Source organism: Fusarium solani (genome assembly GCF_023522795.1).
Source record: "Fusarium solani strain SB1 chromosome Unknown bctg00000014, whole genome shotgun sequence".
Classification (NCBI taxonomy): Eukaryota; Fungi; Ascomycota; class Sordariomycetes; order Hypocreales; family Nectriaceae; genus Fusarium; species Fusarium solani.
The window spans coordinates 641,468-657,140 of record NW_027072141.1 but is presented as its reverse complement, the minus strand read 5'-3'; the positions used below and the strand labels follow the sequence as shown (position 1 = coordinate 657,140).

The 15,673-nt window shown below is 50.2% G+C and overlaps 6 protein-coding genes across 6 annotated transcripts; 4 read left to right on the top strand and 2 right to left on the bottom strand.

Annotated features, from left to right (window-relative positions):
• Positions 1–78: 78 nt before the first annotated feature.
• Positions 79–2,425, top strand: MRS44_017682 (uncharacterized protein; the record flags this gene model as incomplete). Its single annotated transcript, XM_065615591.1, has 5 exons — positions 79–171; positions 220–641; positions 696–1,402; positions 1,810–2,022; positions 2,250–2,425. 5 exons carry the CDS (start codon positions 79–81, stop codon positions 2,423–2,425), a joined length of 1,611 nt encoding a protein of 536 aa, XP_065471663.1.
• Positions 2,426–3,565: 1,140 nt separating this feature from the next.
• MRS44_017681 (uncharacterized protein) lies at positions 3,566–4,521 on the bottom strand (the record flags this gene model as incomplete). The annotated part of the gene is made up of 2 exons (XM_065615590.1): positions 3,566–3,948; positions 4,011–4,521. The coding sequence occupies 2 exons, from the start codon at positions 4,519–4,521 to the stop codon at positions 3,566–3,568; spliced, it is 894 nt and encodes a 297-aa protein (XP_065471662.1).
• A 1,547-nt stretch (positions 4,522–6,068) lies between these two features.
• On the top strand, positions 6,069–6,791 carry MRS44_017680 (uncharacterized protein; the record flags this gene model as incomplete). The annotated part of the gene is made up of 1 exon (XM_065615589.1): positions 6,069–6,791. One exon carries the CDS (start codon positions 6,069–6,071, stop codon positions 6,789–6,791), a length of 723 nt encoding a protein of 240 aa, XP_065471661.1.
• A 1,914-nt stretch (positions 6,792–8,705) lies between these two features.
• On the bottom strand, positions 8,706–10,226 carry MRS44_017679 (uncharacterized protein; the record flags this gene model as incomplete). Its single annotated transcript, XM_065615588.1, has 2 exons — positions 8,706–9,949; positions 9,998–10,226. The coding sequence occupies 2 exons, from the start codon at positions 10,224–10,226 to the stop codon at positions 8,706–8,708; spliced, it is 1,473 nt and encodes a 490-aa protein (XP_065471660.1).
• A 1,745-nt stretch (positions 10,227–11,971) lies between these two features.
• Positions 11,972–12,690, top strand: MRS44_017678 (uncharacterized protein; the record flags this gene model as incomplete). The annotated part of the gene is made up of 3 exons (XM_065615587.1): positions 11,972–12,190; positions 12,239–12,537; positions 12,585–12,690. 3 exons carry the CDS (start codon positions 11,972–11,974, stop codon positions 12,688–12,690), a joined length of 624 nt encoding a protein of 207 aa, XP_065471659.1.
• A 2,641-nt stretch (positions 12,691–15,331) lies between these two features.
• Positions 15,332–15,619, top strand: MRS44_017677 (uncharacterized protein; the record flags this gene model as incomplete). The annotated part of the gene is made up of 1 exon (XM_065615586.1): positions 15,332–15,619. The coding sequence occupies one exon, from the start codon at positions 15,332–15,334 to the stop codon at positions 15,617–15,619; it is 288 nt and encodes a 95-aa protein (XP_065471658.1).
• Positions 15,620–15,673: the final 54 nt, after the last annotated feature.

The following is a 15,673-nucleotide window of genomic DNA, read 5'->3' as shown; positions in this document are numbered from 1 at the left end:
ACTTGACAGGGCAATCGATGCGTAGCTATCTCCTCGGAAAGTGGAAGCGCATTGATATTCCAAGTTTGCATAACCATAATGACGGACATAATTTCCAAATTGCCGTTTGAGATCTTGAACATGATCATTGGATACGTTGAGTATTTCCCTTTGACACTTGACAACCACCTCGTCTGCCCGCTGCAAGCCGGAAAGGGCACGATCAGCTAACAGGGTTAGGTCACCATTGACAAAGACCGCAAGTCACTCACTGAAGTGTCGAGAATTATACGTGACGTCGCGTTGCCAAAGTTCTGGCACTCAGTTGACGTCAGACCTACCGGACCATTCTCGTTGCACAAGCTACCACAGAACTTGCCGCCAACAATACCCTGGAAATACGTCAGGCACCTCCATTTCAAAATAGACTTTCATAAACCGTGGTGGGCAGATTGTCCTCATAATGCATCCTACACCGAGGATGATATATGGTCCGAGATCGAGTCCGACTCTGACCTCGACGAATCCGACGACGACGCCATAAGGTCCGACTATAGTCCATATGAGGGGTTTTCAAACCATTCTCGTGATTTTGAGCATCTTGCGTTTGCCGCCGGATTGATTGTTAATGAGATCGGTGATAATCGTCTAGACACCTTCAGGTATGGCAACGCGAGCATTTGCTTGAATCGTCCGACTCTAACGATATGCGACAGTTGGGACCTGGAAACATGTATTCCAGAAGCCATTCTTGGGCCCCGGGGTATCATCACTACACGTCAGAGATTGCTCCGCGCTTTGAGTATCATCACAGACCCTTATTGCCATGAAAAGCCAACCACGCTGGCGACTCAGGGATCAGCCATCGATTTGGGCAACTTTCGGAAGCTGAAAAGCTTGCGGTGGAGAGCACCTCGTTCAGAAGATGCCCCGACGTTATTATCTGCCTTGTCAAGAAACCGGCGACATCTAGAGCGACTTGAGCTAGACCTAGAAAAATGCCATGATGATGAGGATGGACATCCATCATCTGTACAGGAATCGATTATCCACGATTCTGCATTCTTGAGAAAGCTTCTTCGCATCCAACCTACTCCGTCGATGCCGATGTTTCCAGAACTAAGAGAGCTGTTTCTTTTGTCTACCACTATCGGGCCTGGATTAGCTCGGGGACTTGATTTCGACACGTTGGTCTCGCTTCGCTTCCGCGACTGCCACGGGTTGCCTGGATTTTTCGCCACTCTGGTGGAACTACGGGTGCAACCTAAAATCAAGGCGTTTGAGATTTACAGCAGTGCCGAGTTTACAAATTTTGGCAGTGAAGAGGAGGAGCTGAAAGACGCGGTCATGCGTTTTCTTGGCTCCTTCAACGGACTAGTCGATCTAGCCTTGCGGCTAACATCACGTCCGTGGTTCCCGAAACGTGAGTTTTGGTCAAGTATCTTGGCTCATCGGTCCACACTCCGGAATTACGTGTTGGATGAGCTGTGGGCCTCCGGTTGGTCATCACAACTTACTTCGGAACCATGTTTCTTACGGTTGGAAAAATGTCCGTCTTCTAACCCTTTGGGGTTTCTCGACGTTCAGTGCCTAGGTTTGGAACACGAAATCAAGCATCTTGTGAGTAATCTCCGAAGTGACGTAGTCTCAGAAACGATCGTGTGATTTTGCCCCGTTCAATGGTAACTAATGTATGTTTTCTCAAGAGAACTATGCTCCTTCCGTTTGCTTCAAAAAGTTGCCTCGAGCTTCTCCATCTCCGTTTCTCATATTTCGATTCGAGGGTTTGGGAATGCATCAATCGAAGCTGGGGAGCACCCGCAACCGCAGCTACCAATATCGAGGAGACGGATTCGACCGGCGTTTTATATGGTGCTCAAGATTGGGGTTCTCAATTGCGCAAGGAGAGGGTATCCGGTGATGTCTCTTCACCGTCAACTTATCGCCTTCAAAAAGACTTTTGCGATCTCATCGAATGGGCTTTCGGTCCTCAAGGTATACGTTCTCTTCGCACCATCGCAGTTGGTGACTTTTCCGCCTCAGGTCCGTGTCAGGGCAGACTTTGCATTTCACTTGACAGTCACGGCACGCTCAGTGTTCTGAAAGGAAGGGACAAAAGGATGGCTTACCCGCTGGAGAAGTTTCGAGACTTTGTACACTCAGAAACCGTCAGTCTCAGCTACCATAGATTGTAATAGAACTACCGGTATTTCCCAGCCCTTCAAGTTGAATTTTGCAGCCAAGATAACTAGTACTTCAACGTCCCCCAGGCAACATGTATTCCATTGTCATCTGCCAAATGCCTTATTCGGAGCTACAGATCGGATTGCTGTCGAAATCATGTCCTGCGTCTGACTGGATATTCACTGAGATGAGGGGCGGCTTCAAGGTACCCCATTCTGCCATGGATACCATCCGCCACCACTTCAAGAATCACCCCACTTAAAGCATAGCACAAAAAATCGCCGCCCCATACAAAATCCAATATTTGATGCATACAAAAACCAACCACTTTTGTCCGTGAGAAATGAAATCACGCCGGGGTTCTATATAGAATTACTTGAAGTTTACTCTCTGCGTGGTTTTTTGACCTCCCGGCCGCTTCGTGTCCGCTGGCAGTGCTTTGTTGTGACCGTAACGTCCTCACTTTCGTCCTCTGATCCGACACCCACCTCAATCACCGACTCGACCTCTTCGTCCACATCCACCTCTATTTCTGCCTCCTTTGGCTCACCAAGAGTTTCTCCAGACGCTAAAGCCTCTGCAAGAACCATGAACCGTCTGTTCGGATTCGCTACCGCCTTCCTTTTCTTCCCTCGCCGCAACTGGGCCATCTGCTCTTCAAGGCTAGTGTCGCATATCAGCCTGTCGCACACACGGCATAGCCCACCGGATTATTTCCGGAATTCCACTCGGAATTTCCGTTCCACACGGATTTCCGTCTTCTATATAAGACAGCAACGTCTTTCTCTTTTGTATAGTACAATTGCTCCTTAGATAATTCTCATCAATTGACTGGTGCCATCAATGATCCCTGTGGAGCCAATTGTCTGACAGCTAGCGATCCCCCTGTTCTGAACGGCCACCTTCATTTCTAAAGCTTCCACCCCCTTGGCGATCTTGCTGTACTTCATCCTCGTCGGACGACTTCGGTGTTTGGCCAAATCTCTCACCTGCCGGCTCGTCGTCGGCGTGTCATCTGAGTGCAGCTGAAGAGGGCTCGGCGTCTTGAGTTGCTCCAGCAATTTTTCTCTGTCCGGTTGAATTTCCGGATGCGATAGAGCTTTATGACGATTTATTGGCCAATTTCCAGTAACCCTCCAGCCGGACAAGATAATCTCTTTCTTCATGCCCGCCTCTCTGGCTTTGGCGTAGGCCCGGATAAAATTCACCTTGTCAACCGGCGCAGAATCGGTCAAACTAGCCAGCATTTGCAGTTCTTTCCGATACGCACCTTTGACGACGTTAAAAACTCCATTATCCAGCGGTTGCAAACCATGGGAGCAGTGTGCCGGGAGGTAACAGCAGTAGACATTGTTCAGAAAGCACGTCGCCATCCACTCGTCCTGGCTGCTCGTCAACGACCCTATAGCCGGTAATTGTGCGGCGAAAACACCCAGAGGCTCACCTGTGCATGGCTCCCATGACCGTCAAGGATGATTAGTCTCGCATCCGATGCATCACGAGGCTCCGTTTGAGGTAGATAGACGTCTTTCAGCCACTCGAGAGCTATGTGGTTGTCGGTCCAGCCGTTGGGCGATGTGATGTAGTACCAGTCGGCTATCAATTTGAACTCGTCCAGAAACCACTGTTTCTGTAGCTCCTTTCCTTTAAAGATAATCCCCGGTTTTAAAGCGCGGCCAGTTGCGGTGACGGCCTCGATAAATGAGGTCCACTTGCGCGACTGGGAGCCCTTCAACATCGCCTTCTTCTTCGGGTCAGAGCTCCCGATTACGAGGCTGTCCAAGTCTTGTGGACAACCAATCAGTTATAACCTATAAAAACACGTAGAGGAGTTACAGATGACTTACCGAAACCGGCCATTATGCCGCCCTCGTCCACGTTAACCGTGTTCTCGGGTTTGATCCAGCCGTACTCGTTCTCCCGGATATCAAAGTACCAATTGACCGACCTTGGTGTGAAGCCGTCAAATCTGGCAGATTCCTGGCGTTTCCCAAGCTTTGTAGACAGTTTCGAATGATGCTTGATGAACCTGGATGCCCAGTTTTGGCCCAAAGGCTTGTTATCTCCCTGTTGACGGAGGAGGGCTTCGACGCAACTTCGAAGTTGGCTATGCGAGAGAGCGTAGCCGAGGGACTCCTGCCGCAGAAGCCAACGAACAAGGCGATCCTCTTGACTGGGGGAAAGACGTTGATGAGGGTGTGCAGACTCTTTCCTGCTCTTCTGGCCCGAAAGTCTCTTCGAGAGGACCGGCTGAGGCACTCCATGCTTCTCGGAGACCTGGTACTGTGATAGAGAACCGTCAGTAATATCGAATATGGCATCAATAACGTCTTTTTCGGTGTAAACATAGCGACCCATTTTGGAGATATTTTACAGTTGTAAGCTGCGTAGAGAGCCTTGCTAACTTTGTGGGAGTGGAAAGATGAGGGAGAGAAAAATGCAAAATTTTCAAAGTGCTGAAACTCCCATTATAGGTAACAAAGTCGGGGGAAAAAAGGCCCGGGGTAAGACAGCATATAAAAAATAATGCACTGCAATTTTTCGCTTTTCTAAATGATTTTATTATGATAAAATATGGTGCAAATAACATCGTAGAATTTGTATGGGGAGACGATTTTTTCTGCTACCGGTAGAGAGTCACTCGAGCGCCTTGCGTCTAAACGTTCTCCTGTAAGAACAATTAGGGTCTGTCATCACAATCCACAAGAAACTCGTACCTGCTTGTCGCACTCTGCTTATACGTCGTCTCTTTCTTGTTTTCCGTGCTTCGTTGGAGGAGTCAATGTCTTCTGTTTACTCGACACCAGGAAGAATCTTGGCTGCCAATTCATCTCGGTGGATGAATGATTCCATCAAGGCTGTCTTAGAAGCGGGCAAGGTGGAAATAAGATGCTGCTGAGCGCTCATGATGCCGGTCTGGTGAGTGTGCGTATCAAAGATTATGAAGTGGAAGGCCTTGCAGATGAGTGGAAAATCAATATGATTTATAGTTACACTCAAACTTTATCATTGCGGCAAAGGGGAAGACGAGTAATGCTAATTCTGGCGGGGGGCATTTCCGGCACCGGCACAAGGAACTTTAGACCTGGCCTTCCAAGGATCGTGTCGAAGTGGTGGGGAGTCGTCCAGGGGAACAGATCCCTGAGGTTTCTGTATGCAGGAGCTGCGCCTTTCCCTATCGGTACCCTCGTACAGACGGAAGCCGTCCGTGGGTGTCGGCCAACAGAAGCCGTGGCACCATCTTGGAGACTACTTGGCCATGGGTGACTAACAGATCATCATGCAGGACCCTGCTGGGTCTCGGAATCGCCGACCACTGAATTCTGTCTGACTGTGAATAAAAGGAGACGGAGAGGGGCGGAATCCGGCGAGTTTTGCCTCGCTACTTCGGGATCATCTGGCCTATCACGGCCAGACGGAAGAGTTGATGCTGCCGGAGACTGGTGATCTTTGATACACTGAACATCATGAATCGAAGACAAACATCAACATATGACCTATTGAGTGATTAGCACGAAGGAGCAGCAAGCTACCACCGAGCCCGCTGCCCCTAATTCGTCATCCTTATCAACGATATCGGTCAAAACCCCCTTTTTACAAATCCATTAGATAACTGGCATGCACCTGGCTCCTTCATGAGTCAAATGTAATCATGCTCAACCAATCAGTAAGCCAGTTTCTTGGTCAAAGTCTTAGTGTCTATCTTGTGACACAGCCTGCATCCAACCGACCAACTCTGGACCGATGCTGTCAGTCTTGCCCAACCATCTCGTCGCTACAGAAGCGTTGGTCTTAGCAAGGCTTTCTTGAAATAGACTCACGTGACGCCCTGTGTTGAGCCGCGGAGATATAAACTGATCTCTTCCCCCAAGCTCCATCATTAGTTTTCTTCTACCACGACTACCATGACCACCACGAACACCAAACCAGCTTTCCAACTAGGACAAGCGATTTCACTGGGATCTATCCGCAAGTGTAGGTCCACTGTACGACTTGCCTTGCTTCTGAACCTCGCTCATGAGGTTACCGAGGGAATCAAAGCCACCAGGAAGGTGCATGAGGAAGTAATGCTTCCCTTCGGCATATTTCCTTTCGAAAAGAAGCAAGCTGTCACGCGCCGCTTCTTTGATCCAAAATGCCTCCAAGACCTGGGAGGCCAAGAAGAGCTTGACGCCAAATTCATAAGCTTCCATGGACTACACACGACATATCAAGAGGTCCCCATTCTTTCCCTCGCTCTCTGCTCTGGGAATCGTCGTATAGCTCGAATACTTCTACTGGAAGGAGCCCGGCCAAACGAATCGGCGCAAATTAGCAGTCTCCATGCTGCAGCAAGGCGAGGATTTAGGAAGGAGATGAAACAGTTCGTGAAAAACTTCAAGGTTGATCCCGACATTCAAGATAAGGATGGGGCGACGCCGATCGTGTATGCTCTACTACAGCCAGAGAGAAAGGCATGGAAGACTGTACGTTTCCTTTTCTACCTAGGGGCGACTAAGGATCTTGTGGTTGGGGATGGTTGGTGGACATACGCTGAGCTTGCAAGGAGTTTAGGGAAGGATTGGCTAACAGACAAGCTGGAGGAGGTGTGTGGCGATGCTTCTAGCTGTACGATGGACTTTCATTAGCAGACCCTTCTAAGATGACTGGATTAAACTTGAATCCTTTGTTGTCTTAGAAACATCTGCCATGATCTGGAATGTATCAGCAAGATCAGTCGGCTCAGAAATCAAGGACAGCGATACAAGCAGACCTCGGCACGCAGTCACTGAATCCACCACCAAAACCGCCAGTGGATGGAGCATAATGTACCAGTAAGTGGCTGTTCAACCCTTTGGGCAACTCCCAAGGCCTCAAACACCATCGCCCCATTGAAACTAGGGAAAGGTTCAGGCGTGGCTTCCATATAACAAACCAACGAGTCTTTTCACGAGTCGTCCACACAGTGCCCGTCAATGAAGTTAGCAGGTTGTGAACGTATTTGGGGAATACAGCAAAAATTTTTCCTTTCCATAGAAAACTCCAGTCCCTCGACCACGAGATGATAGATCAACAAGTTATTGAAACCCGTCCGTCACTCGACCCTCGATGCAAACTTCCCTCGTGCAATGGCCGCTTCTAAAACCTAGAATGATACATATCCTTGCAGTAAGCGTAAGATATTCGATTGTTTCAGGCTTGAGAAACAAGCGGCGTCAAGGTCCAGTTGGAGAGAGCGAGTAGTGACCATCAAGACTGTGGCAAAGATGATCTGCCAGAGAGAGACGGAGCCCGGCTCGGTTGTTCATATGAATTCAGGGCAATTTCTGAATGATGGCTGGGTTGCCGGCTCTCCGGAGGCCGATACCCTACTATCGAATTGATCATGAACAGGATGCCATGTGGCCAAACCAAGTTCGGGAGGTTTCCGGTAGTCGAAAGCGCAATCGCTGTGGCAAAGGCTGCGATAACAGCAACACCGATACCCATGGAATGGATGACCATGTGCCAAGGGGCCTGGTTCGATGATTTCCCGGATGGAATAACGTAGAGAGTATAGACGGTGACCAATACGGTTGCAACTTGAGACGTGAGTGGTATCACGTACACAACTTCGAAAGGAATCGAATCTCCACGAACGAGTGTGGAGACGAAGATCAAAACGACTTCAACACATTCAAGGATTGCCGTGCATGCCCACCACTCTTCCCGTCCAACCGCCCTCGCGAAGACATGGATAATCGCAGCGATCTAAATCATCATCTCAGAATAACAATGCTGCAACCCAAAGACTTCAACTCACCTGAGTCGTGGCAATTCCCCATAAAGAAACTGCGACCAAGAGTTTGTGCACAGATCTGGCAAGAACCCACGGTAGCTTGATCCTTTCACTGTTTTCCAGGGAAAACAGGATCAAGACTGCCACTTCCAGTACGCCCCAAATTACCAGCAAGCCTTTCAAGTATTTCTCCCGCCACCACGATGCATTAAACTTGACGCCGATGAAAAGACAAACACAAGATATCGAAATAGCGGACAGCAGGTAGGTGTCACCTCTCTGGTATGTAGTAAGGCCGTCCATGTTGTTAGAAACGAATTTGGTAGTAGGGAATATGAATCGCAGCTGGCGGGGAGGGACGACAAAGGGCTACACTAGGTCCTATTTATGCTTGCAACCCGAGGCCGTAGCAAGAACATGGCTCCACCGCACCATACAGCGCGTGATTAATGAAACAAAAGGGCCAACACCAAGATGGTTGCGTGCCTCCACTCCATCTGGGTTGCCAATCTCAGGGGTTGGGGGGATCATGACCGACTGCGCACGAACGCCGTGGTCTCCCTACAGCAGAGCTACGCCCACATGCTCAAGTGGACCGATTTACACCATGAACACACGAGTCCTTTGTTGAGACATCCAAAATTATGCTGCCGAGGTTGTCATTAGGGGAATACGGAGTAATGAGTGTGGTATTGCTTAACCTTCATGACAACAGACTGAATACGGTAAGGACTGACAAGCGCCTCCTCAACGGTAGGATCGACCTCTGGTCCGTCGTCTCATCCTAACCACGCTGATTCTTACGACCATCCTTCGACGCTACTTTCTTGGCCTTCTTTTCCCGGAGGAGATTATCCGCCCATTGGCCGCAGTTCTTTATTGCAGCAGCCGGGCAACGCCTGTGTCGCAAAAGGTACGACATGATCTCCGCCGGGCTGAACTCGGACTCCGGTACCATTGCAGCAAATTCCTTCGCTTGTCTCTCCACCTCTCCGTCGCAACCCTCCGGTTGACCATCCTCTGCAACATCCCTTCCATGTTGTCCAAACATGAAGCGGTATATCTCCCTGGCGATACCTCTATCAGCAAGCTGGAATTCGACCTTGAAGTCAACTCGACCAGGCCGTGTCAATGCCTCATCTAACTTTTTGGGATGATTGGTTGTCATGATGAGAACTCGATCTTCCTGAGACGCAACCCCATCGAGGACGTTGAGAAGGCCTGAGAGAGTCACCCCTCTCCTTCGCGACCTCGAGTCTGTGTCGCTGTCTGAACCCTCTGTGTCAGGATCCCTAGAGCAGGTGGCACCTGCTGCGTCAATGTCCTCTAACAAGACGACGCATCTGTCTGGAAGCCCAGCAAACAGGCCCTTCAGCATTTGATCATTCGTGCTGGGGATGCTGATGACGTAGATATCCATGTCCAATTCACCTGCAATTGACAAGCTGAAGCTCGACTTTCCGGTTCCAGGCGGGCCATGTAAGAGATATCCTTGTTTGTAGGACATGGAGTGTTCAGAGTACCAGCGTCTGGTTTCAGGGTCGAGAAAATCTCTAAGCTCTCTGATGAGAGACCCTTTCTGCTTTTCATCGAGAATAACTGTCGAAAGAGGTCGAGCAATCACTGCTTTCTCCTTCCTCCAGCAATCCTCGCGGTGCCCATGGATGGTCGTCTTGTTCTTTGATTCTCTGAGGTATTCAAGTCGACAGTCTTCCAATAGATCTTTCACGATCTTTGAAGATCGCCCCACACAGGTGATGGAGATCTGCTCCTCTTTATGGAAGCCAACATCCACCTGAGTTGTATTGTAGAAAAGCAAGTTGTTCTTGTACCAGAACCAAAAGGAACCTTCCCAAGGGGCGTATCTGAGGGCCTTTTTGTTGCGGGGGTCATGGCCTTCATGGGCCTTTTGCTTTGTTCGGACTTTGGCGAGAAGGGAACGCGCGGTATCATCCAATCCACGAGACGAGATCCAGGTTTGTATCATGTCGTGCGTTTCGTCCGAGTATTTAATGTAGATTGTTGATGCTTTAGGATGTTAGCCTGGGATCTGCGGGTTTGATTTCGACGACTAACTGCAATGTTCAATGAACCAATCTCTCAATTGGAACACATATGGTTTCAAGAACGCAGCCAATGCAAAGATGCACATCAGCTGAGTGTAGCCAGTCAGGTTGCCACTGAGGATCTGACTGGCAGCACTGGTGATGTTTGTGAAACCAGGAAGGAAAAGGTCCAAGACAGACATCTGTGGGGACAGTGCCTCTTGGATAAGAGGAGGGCTGATGTTGCTGAGAAGCGTCATGACGAACAAGTTTGAGAGTGAAGGATCGCAATTGATGAGTCTTTGGAAGTGATGCGTTGAACGAGAGGGAAACATGCGCCATCTTAGGGGGAGCGTCCGGTATTCTTATTCCTTTCACGTTATCCTAATTCCTCAGCCGAGGTGGCAACAGGCTGAAGGATCAACAGCACTGATGTGAAGGCCGCATCAGGAGCGACCAGGTATTGTATACAGGCAGCTATCTACTGCAAAGCGCGTCATAGCGAGACAAGCTGCGAGAAGCATCATCTTACAGGTCATCACATTACAGTTCATGTCGTTGCGTGTCACTCAGCCGGAACCACATCACCCACGGCGCCGCGTGTATCGCAAGCACATCCAATTGGACGATCTCGCACAGTCGCTACCTGGACCCATGACGGTAGCAATGATTATGCGGTTGGTTCTGTTCGAACCCCTGCACGGCCGAATCAGAAGAGGATTCGTGCGTGAGGCCATGAACCCAGCCTGCATCGTGGTTCAAGTCGTGTATTTCGTGCAAGCCATCCGAAGTCACAACGTTATTGGCCCTTACATCGCTGGATCTTTCATGATAGCTCAATTCCCTAATTGGGTTGGCATACAATTATCCTGTGATTGTGAAACAACCCAGCCGCACATTATTAAAGATAAAGCTAGCCAATTGATGAGGGCGAACAAAGAAGATGGCGGTGCGATATTGAGTTAATTCTATAATTCGAGGCAACTCTTGTTGAGATGATTGTAACTCAGCATAAAGTTGGTTTCCCGCCACGCCATAGAATCACATACACTCGGGCGACCATAGATGATCGATAAGTAGGAGAAATTGTCGGCTCCGGCAAGAGCAACACCAGGGACGATAGTAGAAAAAGGGAAGGCGCATTGTCAACAACACCAATCATATCTAGTGAGGTTTCATCAAAGTGGAGCTGTTTACGTAAATCATGGTGCGGGTGCGATTGCACTTCTAGTTGGTGCGTTTGCACCCTGCCCGGCGCGTTTGCACCCTGTCCGGTGCGTTTGCACTCTGTCCGGCGCGTTTGCACTCTGTCCGGCGCGTTTGCACTCTGTCCGGCGCGTTTGCACTCTGTCCGGCGCGTTTGCACTCTGTCCGGTGCGTTTGCACTCTAGCTGGTGCGTTTACGCTTGTCTTTCCAATACGTAGGGCCCGTTCCGTGAAGTCATCGAATTCACCTCAATAGATTAATCGGTACATTTGAGCTCGAGTCACGATATGTCGTACACGCACTTCATCCCCCATGATGCAACTATATTTCCAGTCTACCAGTTCATTTGCCGACATCATCCCAACTCTATTTCTTGCAGCATTTGTCGCAAATAGTACCTGCGGCAGTGATACCGTTTGTGCAGTCCTTGCATCCAGCTTCAGACATCGTGTTTGTCTTTCTAAATGCCGCGGTTATGTTGACCTGTGAGCATGTTAGTCATTTGGCTTCAGATGGAATTTACAAGTGGTTCGTACTCAGATGTATGTAAAGGTCTCGACGATTCGTAAAGGAGAGCGTTGGGCGTAAACTGGGCAGCTCAGTCAATTTATGTGACGATGCCCGAATCGCCACTTGAGTTGTCACCAGTCAGCTCGTCGTCATAGCGGAATCCGGGAAAACCGTTCTTCCCTCCTTGCTCCTTTAGCGAGGCGTTATCGCTGGCTGCCCCGCGGCATCGGATCATCACCTCATCTATTCCTCAGCACCCCATTGCTGATATTTCCCAGACATGCCAGAATGGATTCTTCTATCTTCGATTCCATGACTCTTTTCGAAGAATGCCAAGTTTCTCCGTCAGTATCTGCAGTCGACGCACCGCACTTCCTGAAAGAGCATGGCGTATTCTACCAGGCGAACACGGAGATTGGGAAGGCAGTCGCACAGCTGGACCACGACGGTGTCTCTTGGGAGCCCAGCAGCTTCAGAAGGGTCTTGCCTATCCTCGAGAATGACCCAGTAAGTAAGAGGCAACCTGGTATCTGAGTCGTTGTTTACATGTCCTAGCGCATCCGACAAATCCTCGATTCATTCGATACGCAATGTCGCCCGGCTTGCTGGATCCTTGGCAGCAATTACCCGAAACATTATTTCGCTTCCACAATACTTGAAGACGAGGATCAAGACCATAGGATAGCCGTCTACGTGTGTAGTGCTGGATCGGAACTGGAGATTTTCGTTCGTTCTCAATACCTTCCATCGGCGGGAGTAAAGGCCGCGAATGGGATGTACGAAGTCCCATACCCGTTTTTGACAGACATCAAAAAGTTGCAAGAGACTAAAGTGAGAATGACGGAAGGCGGCGTGTAAGTCTACTCCTCCGCTTCATACCATTTTTATTGACGCCAAACAGGATGATCGTACACCCGAGGTTTGCGGTGGGATCAAGCGGCGGTCGAGCCATAGGGTATGGACTACCGGAAAAGGGCTACAAGTTCAAGGGTACAGCACCGAAATAGGATCAGTATGACAAAGAATAGACTACCTGGATGGCGCTCTAATCCTGAGCGCCTGAGACCCATGACTCTCCGCCTAGCCAGTTCCAATCGTCCCAAATTATAGGCGCCTCCGAAGATGATACACACCATGTTGAGGAGTAATCTGTGGCGTGGCAAGCTTGGGGGAAATTGGCATCGATAGCGACTGGATCATTTGGCTGAACTGAATCCTCTGCCTGCGGGAGTGACGTGTTTGGTATGAGATGCAACGCGGCGTTGCTCGGGAATGCTTCTCGTTCGACGGCAGGTCTCGGGTCTTCTTGGGATAGAAGCGGAGTATTTATGGTTGCTGCATTCATGGAACATTGGCCTAAATGCTCTGCTTTGCGTCTCTTTCGTGGCTCTGTTCGTAGCGCTTGCCGGCTTCTTCTCGGTCCGACCACACCACACGCCCGATCAAGCGCTCTTCCCACCTCCTTTCGCAGCGATTGCCATCGGCTCTTATACGACTCCTGGCAACTGGCCACGTCTGGGCCACACCGGTGCCATACATACTTGCTCGCTTTAGAGAATTCATGGAAGCACGTGTCGCAGGTCTTTTTGATCTCGTAGTCTGGTTGTGCGCGTTAGCGGACAGCAGGATAAATAGACTGAGACCGGGAGCCGTACGTCTCCCAAAATGTCTGACTAATTCCTGCCTCCTACTGAATGGCGCATGCTCACAGGCTGGGCATTTGAACTTTTTTCGAGTCGTAGCGATCGGGTGGTCGCTTCTGTCCGTTGAGGGTTCTTGATCCGTTGCGTCGCAATGGGAATCGGCGTCATCGATGCCATCGTCGTAGGATCGTAGATCTTCGTTCGATTCCGTGCCAGTGTGAGGCAGCGATTTGCATAATTGAATGATTTGGGACTGCGACAGGCGTATGTATTAGACAAATTGAAGTTCATCGGTACACACTCTTACCATATGCAGCAGGATATGACCTGAAATATTGGTCTGTGGTATGACCTGCAAGCAGACATCGCATTCAATGGTACCCGTAGCCATGGTTCAATGTGCTTGAATCAACAAGTTGAGAGGGGGACTGAGCGCGTGCGTAAAGGATTAACTTGATCGATTTACCCCACAAATACAGTGCTATCTAACTTCCTGCACAGTGACATCGAACGGCTTCGTTACCCGATGGTCGACCGAGTGATCTGCAGAACTGAGCGGTTGACGCGAATCTCGCGCGCCTCCTCTCCACATGAAGATGGCCGAGCAGCAGGGTTCCGGGTCGGACAGAGTTCCATGGTCTCCCCGCAAAAGCAGATCCGGAGTTCATAGTCACACCGAAGGCAGCCGCGCTAGGCGCATTGTACTCTTGAGGACGGTATGTATCACGGACTAAAATGTTAAAGGCAGCCATTTAAGGGCCGAATTCAGTGCCTCGCAGATGCTTGAATGGCCCTACGTCGTATCCCCGATGGGGGCCGGGCAGCAGCCAACTGTTGCCCTTGAGGGCTGAGGCAAATCCAGTCGCGTCAGACAAAACAAAAAAAAAAAAGGTTCGAACAACAACCACACTTCATTTGAACGTGATTGTTTAAAGTGACGTCCTGCATCATCTCACTGTGGTGAAATACCCAACGGGATGCCGCGGTTTTCTTGATCAGAGTGTGAGCAAGCAGCTAAGGGAGAAGGTGCGCGATTAAGGACCCTGTTTAGTACCGAAATGATCCCAAAAATATCCCCAAGGCAGCTGCCACATGTTCAGATTCACATTGACGTGAATCTCTTTATCGGGGTTGTGTTCCTTCGGCGGATAATGGCGGCCGCTCATTTGCTAACGCGGGGCCGGGGGGGAGGGGGGGGGGCCGCCAAGGCCATCTCGCTCAAAATACGCTGATTCTCCAAGAATGACTGGTCCACGGTTTATCCGCCCGTATGCAGGGCCATTAAAGGTGGGATGGCTTATCGATAAGAACTCCACTCTGGGGATCGCTCCGACCCCTTGAGCGCCAAGGTCGGTGGAGTTGGTTCGCGCGTTTATCGCATGTGACAATGGAGGTGGCACCCATCCAGTAGGACGGACAGCCTGAGAACAATAGCAGAGGCTTGTTTGTGCACAGTTTTGCCAGGGCACTCAATAGCAAAGTCTGCAGGATCAGTTGAGAGCCTCGCAGATCAAGAACAAGCGTGGGGTAATTGCGAACCACGTATCACTTCCTGCCTAAGTATTCAGGCAGCAATTAATGATGGTATTTGCCTAATTGATTGGACGCATTACACTCCACAGTACGTACATGCTCCACCTTGTGCCAGGCAAGAGGGTTGGAGGACGCTGACTAACAATCCTCAGAACTGGACTGTCGACTTATCAACGGTAAACACTGGTGGTTGTCAGAGCAACCACCGTCCTGCTTACTAGCCGTGCTTAGACCCCACTCCACCTGGAGGCACTGTTTACTTTATCCATCCACCTCAACAGCTGTCACCCATGTACAACGAGGTGCAGCGCATCGTCTCAAACCTTTGGCCGCCGATTTTTACATTGCCTCTTTTTTGTGTTCCTCCCTTTTTTCTTTTACAAGCTCGACCGTTGCGAAGTTTCCCAAATCACTCCCATGGTGTCCAGACGGAAGCCGTCGTCAGGCACCCCGCGCCCCCGTCGCCGGCAGCATGACGAAGACGCGATATGGCACTCGAGCCTCTTCGCTGCGCATGCCCGCCACGGCCTCGAGATTCAACCGAGATGGCGCCATCTCCCCCGCCGACTCCGTATCCTCCATCGCCACGACAGGCACGAAGCGCAAGGACAGGGAGGGCGAGTCCGAGGCTGGTGTTGCGGCCGGCGAAGAAACTAACATCAATGTCGTCGTGCGATGTAGGGGCCGCAACGAGCGCGAGGTCAAGGAGAATAGCGCCGCCGTGGTCCAGACCGATGGCGTCAAGGGCAAGCTCATTTAGCTATCAATGGGACCTGGCGCATTGAGCAACAAGACTTACAACTTTGACCGCGTA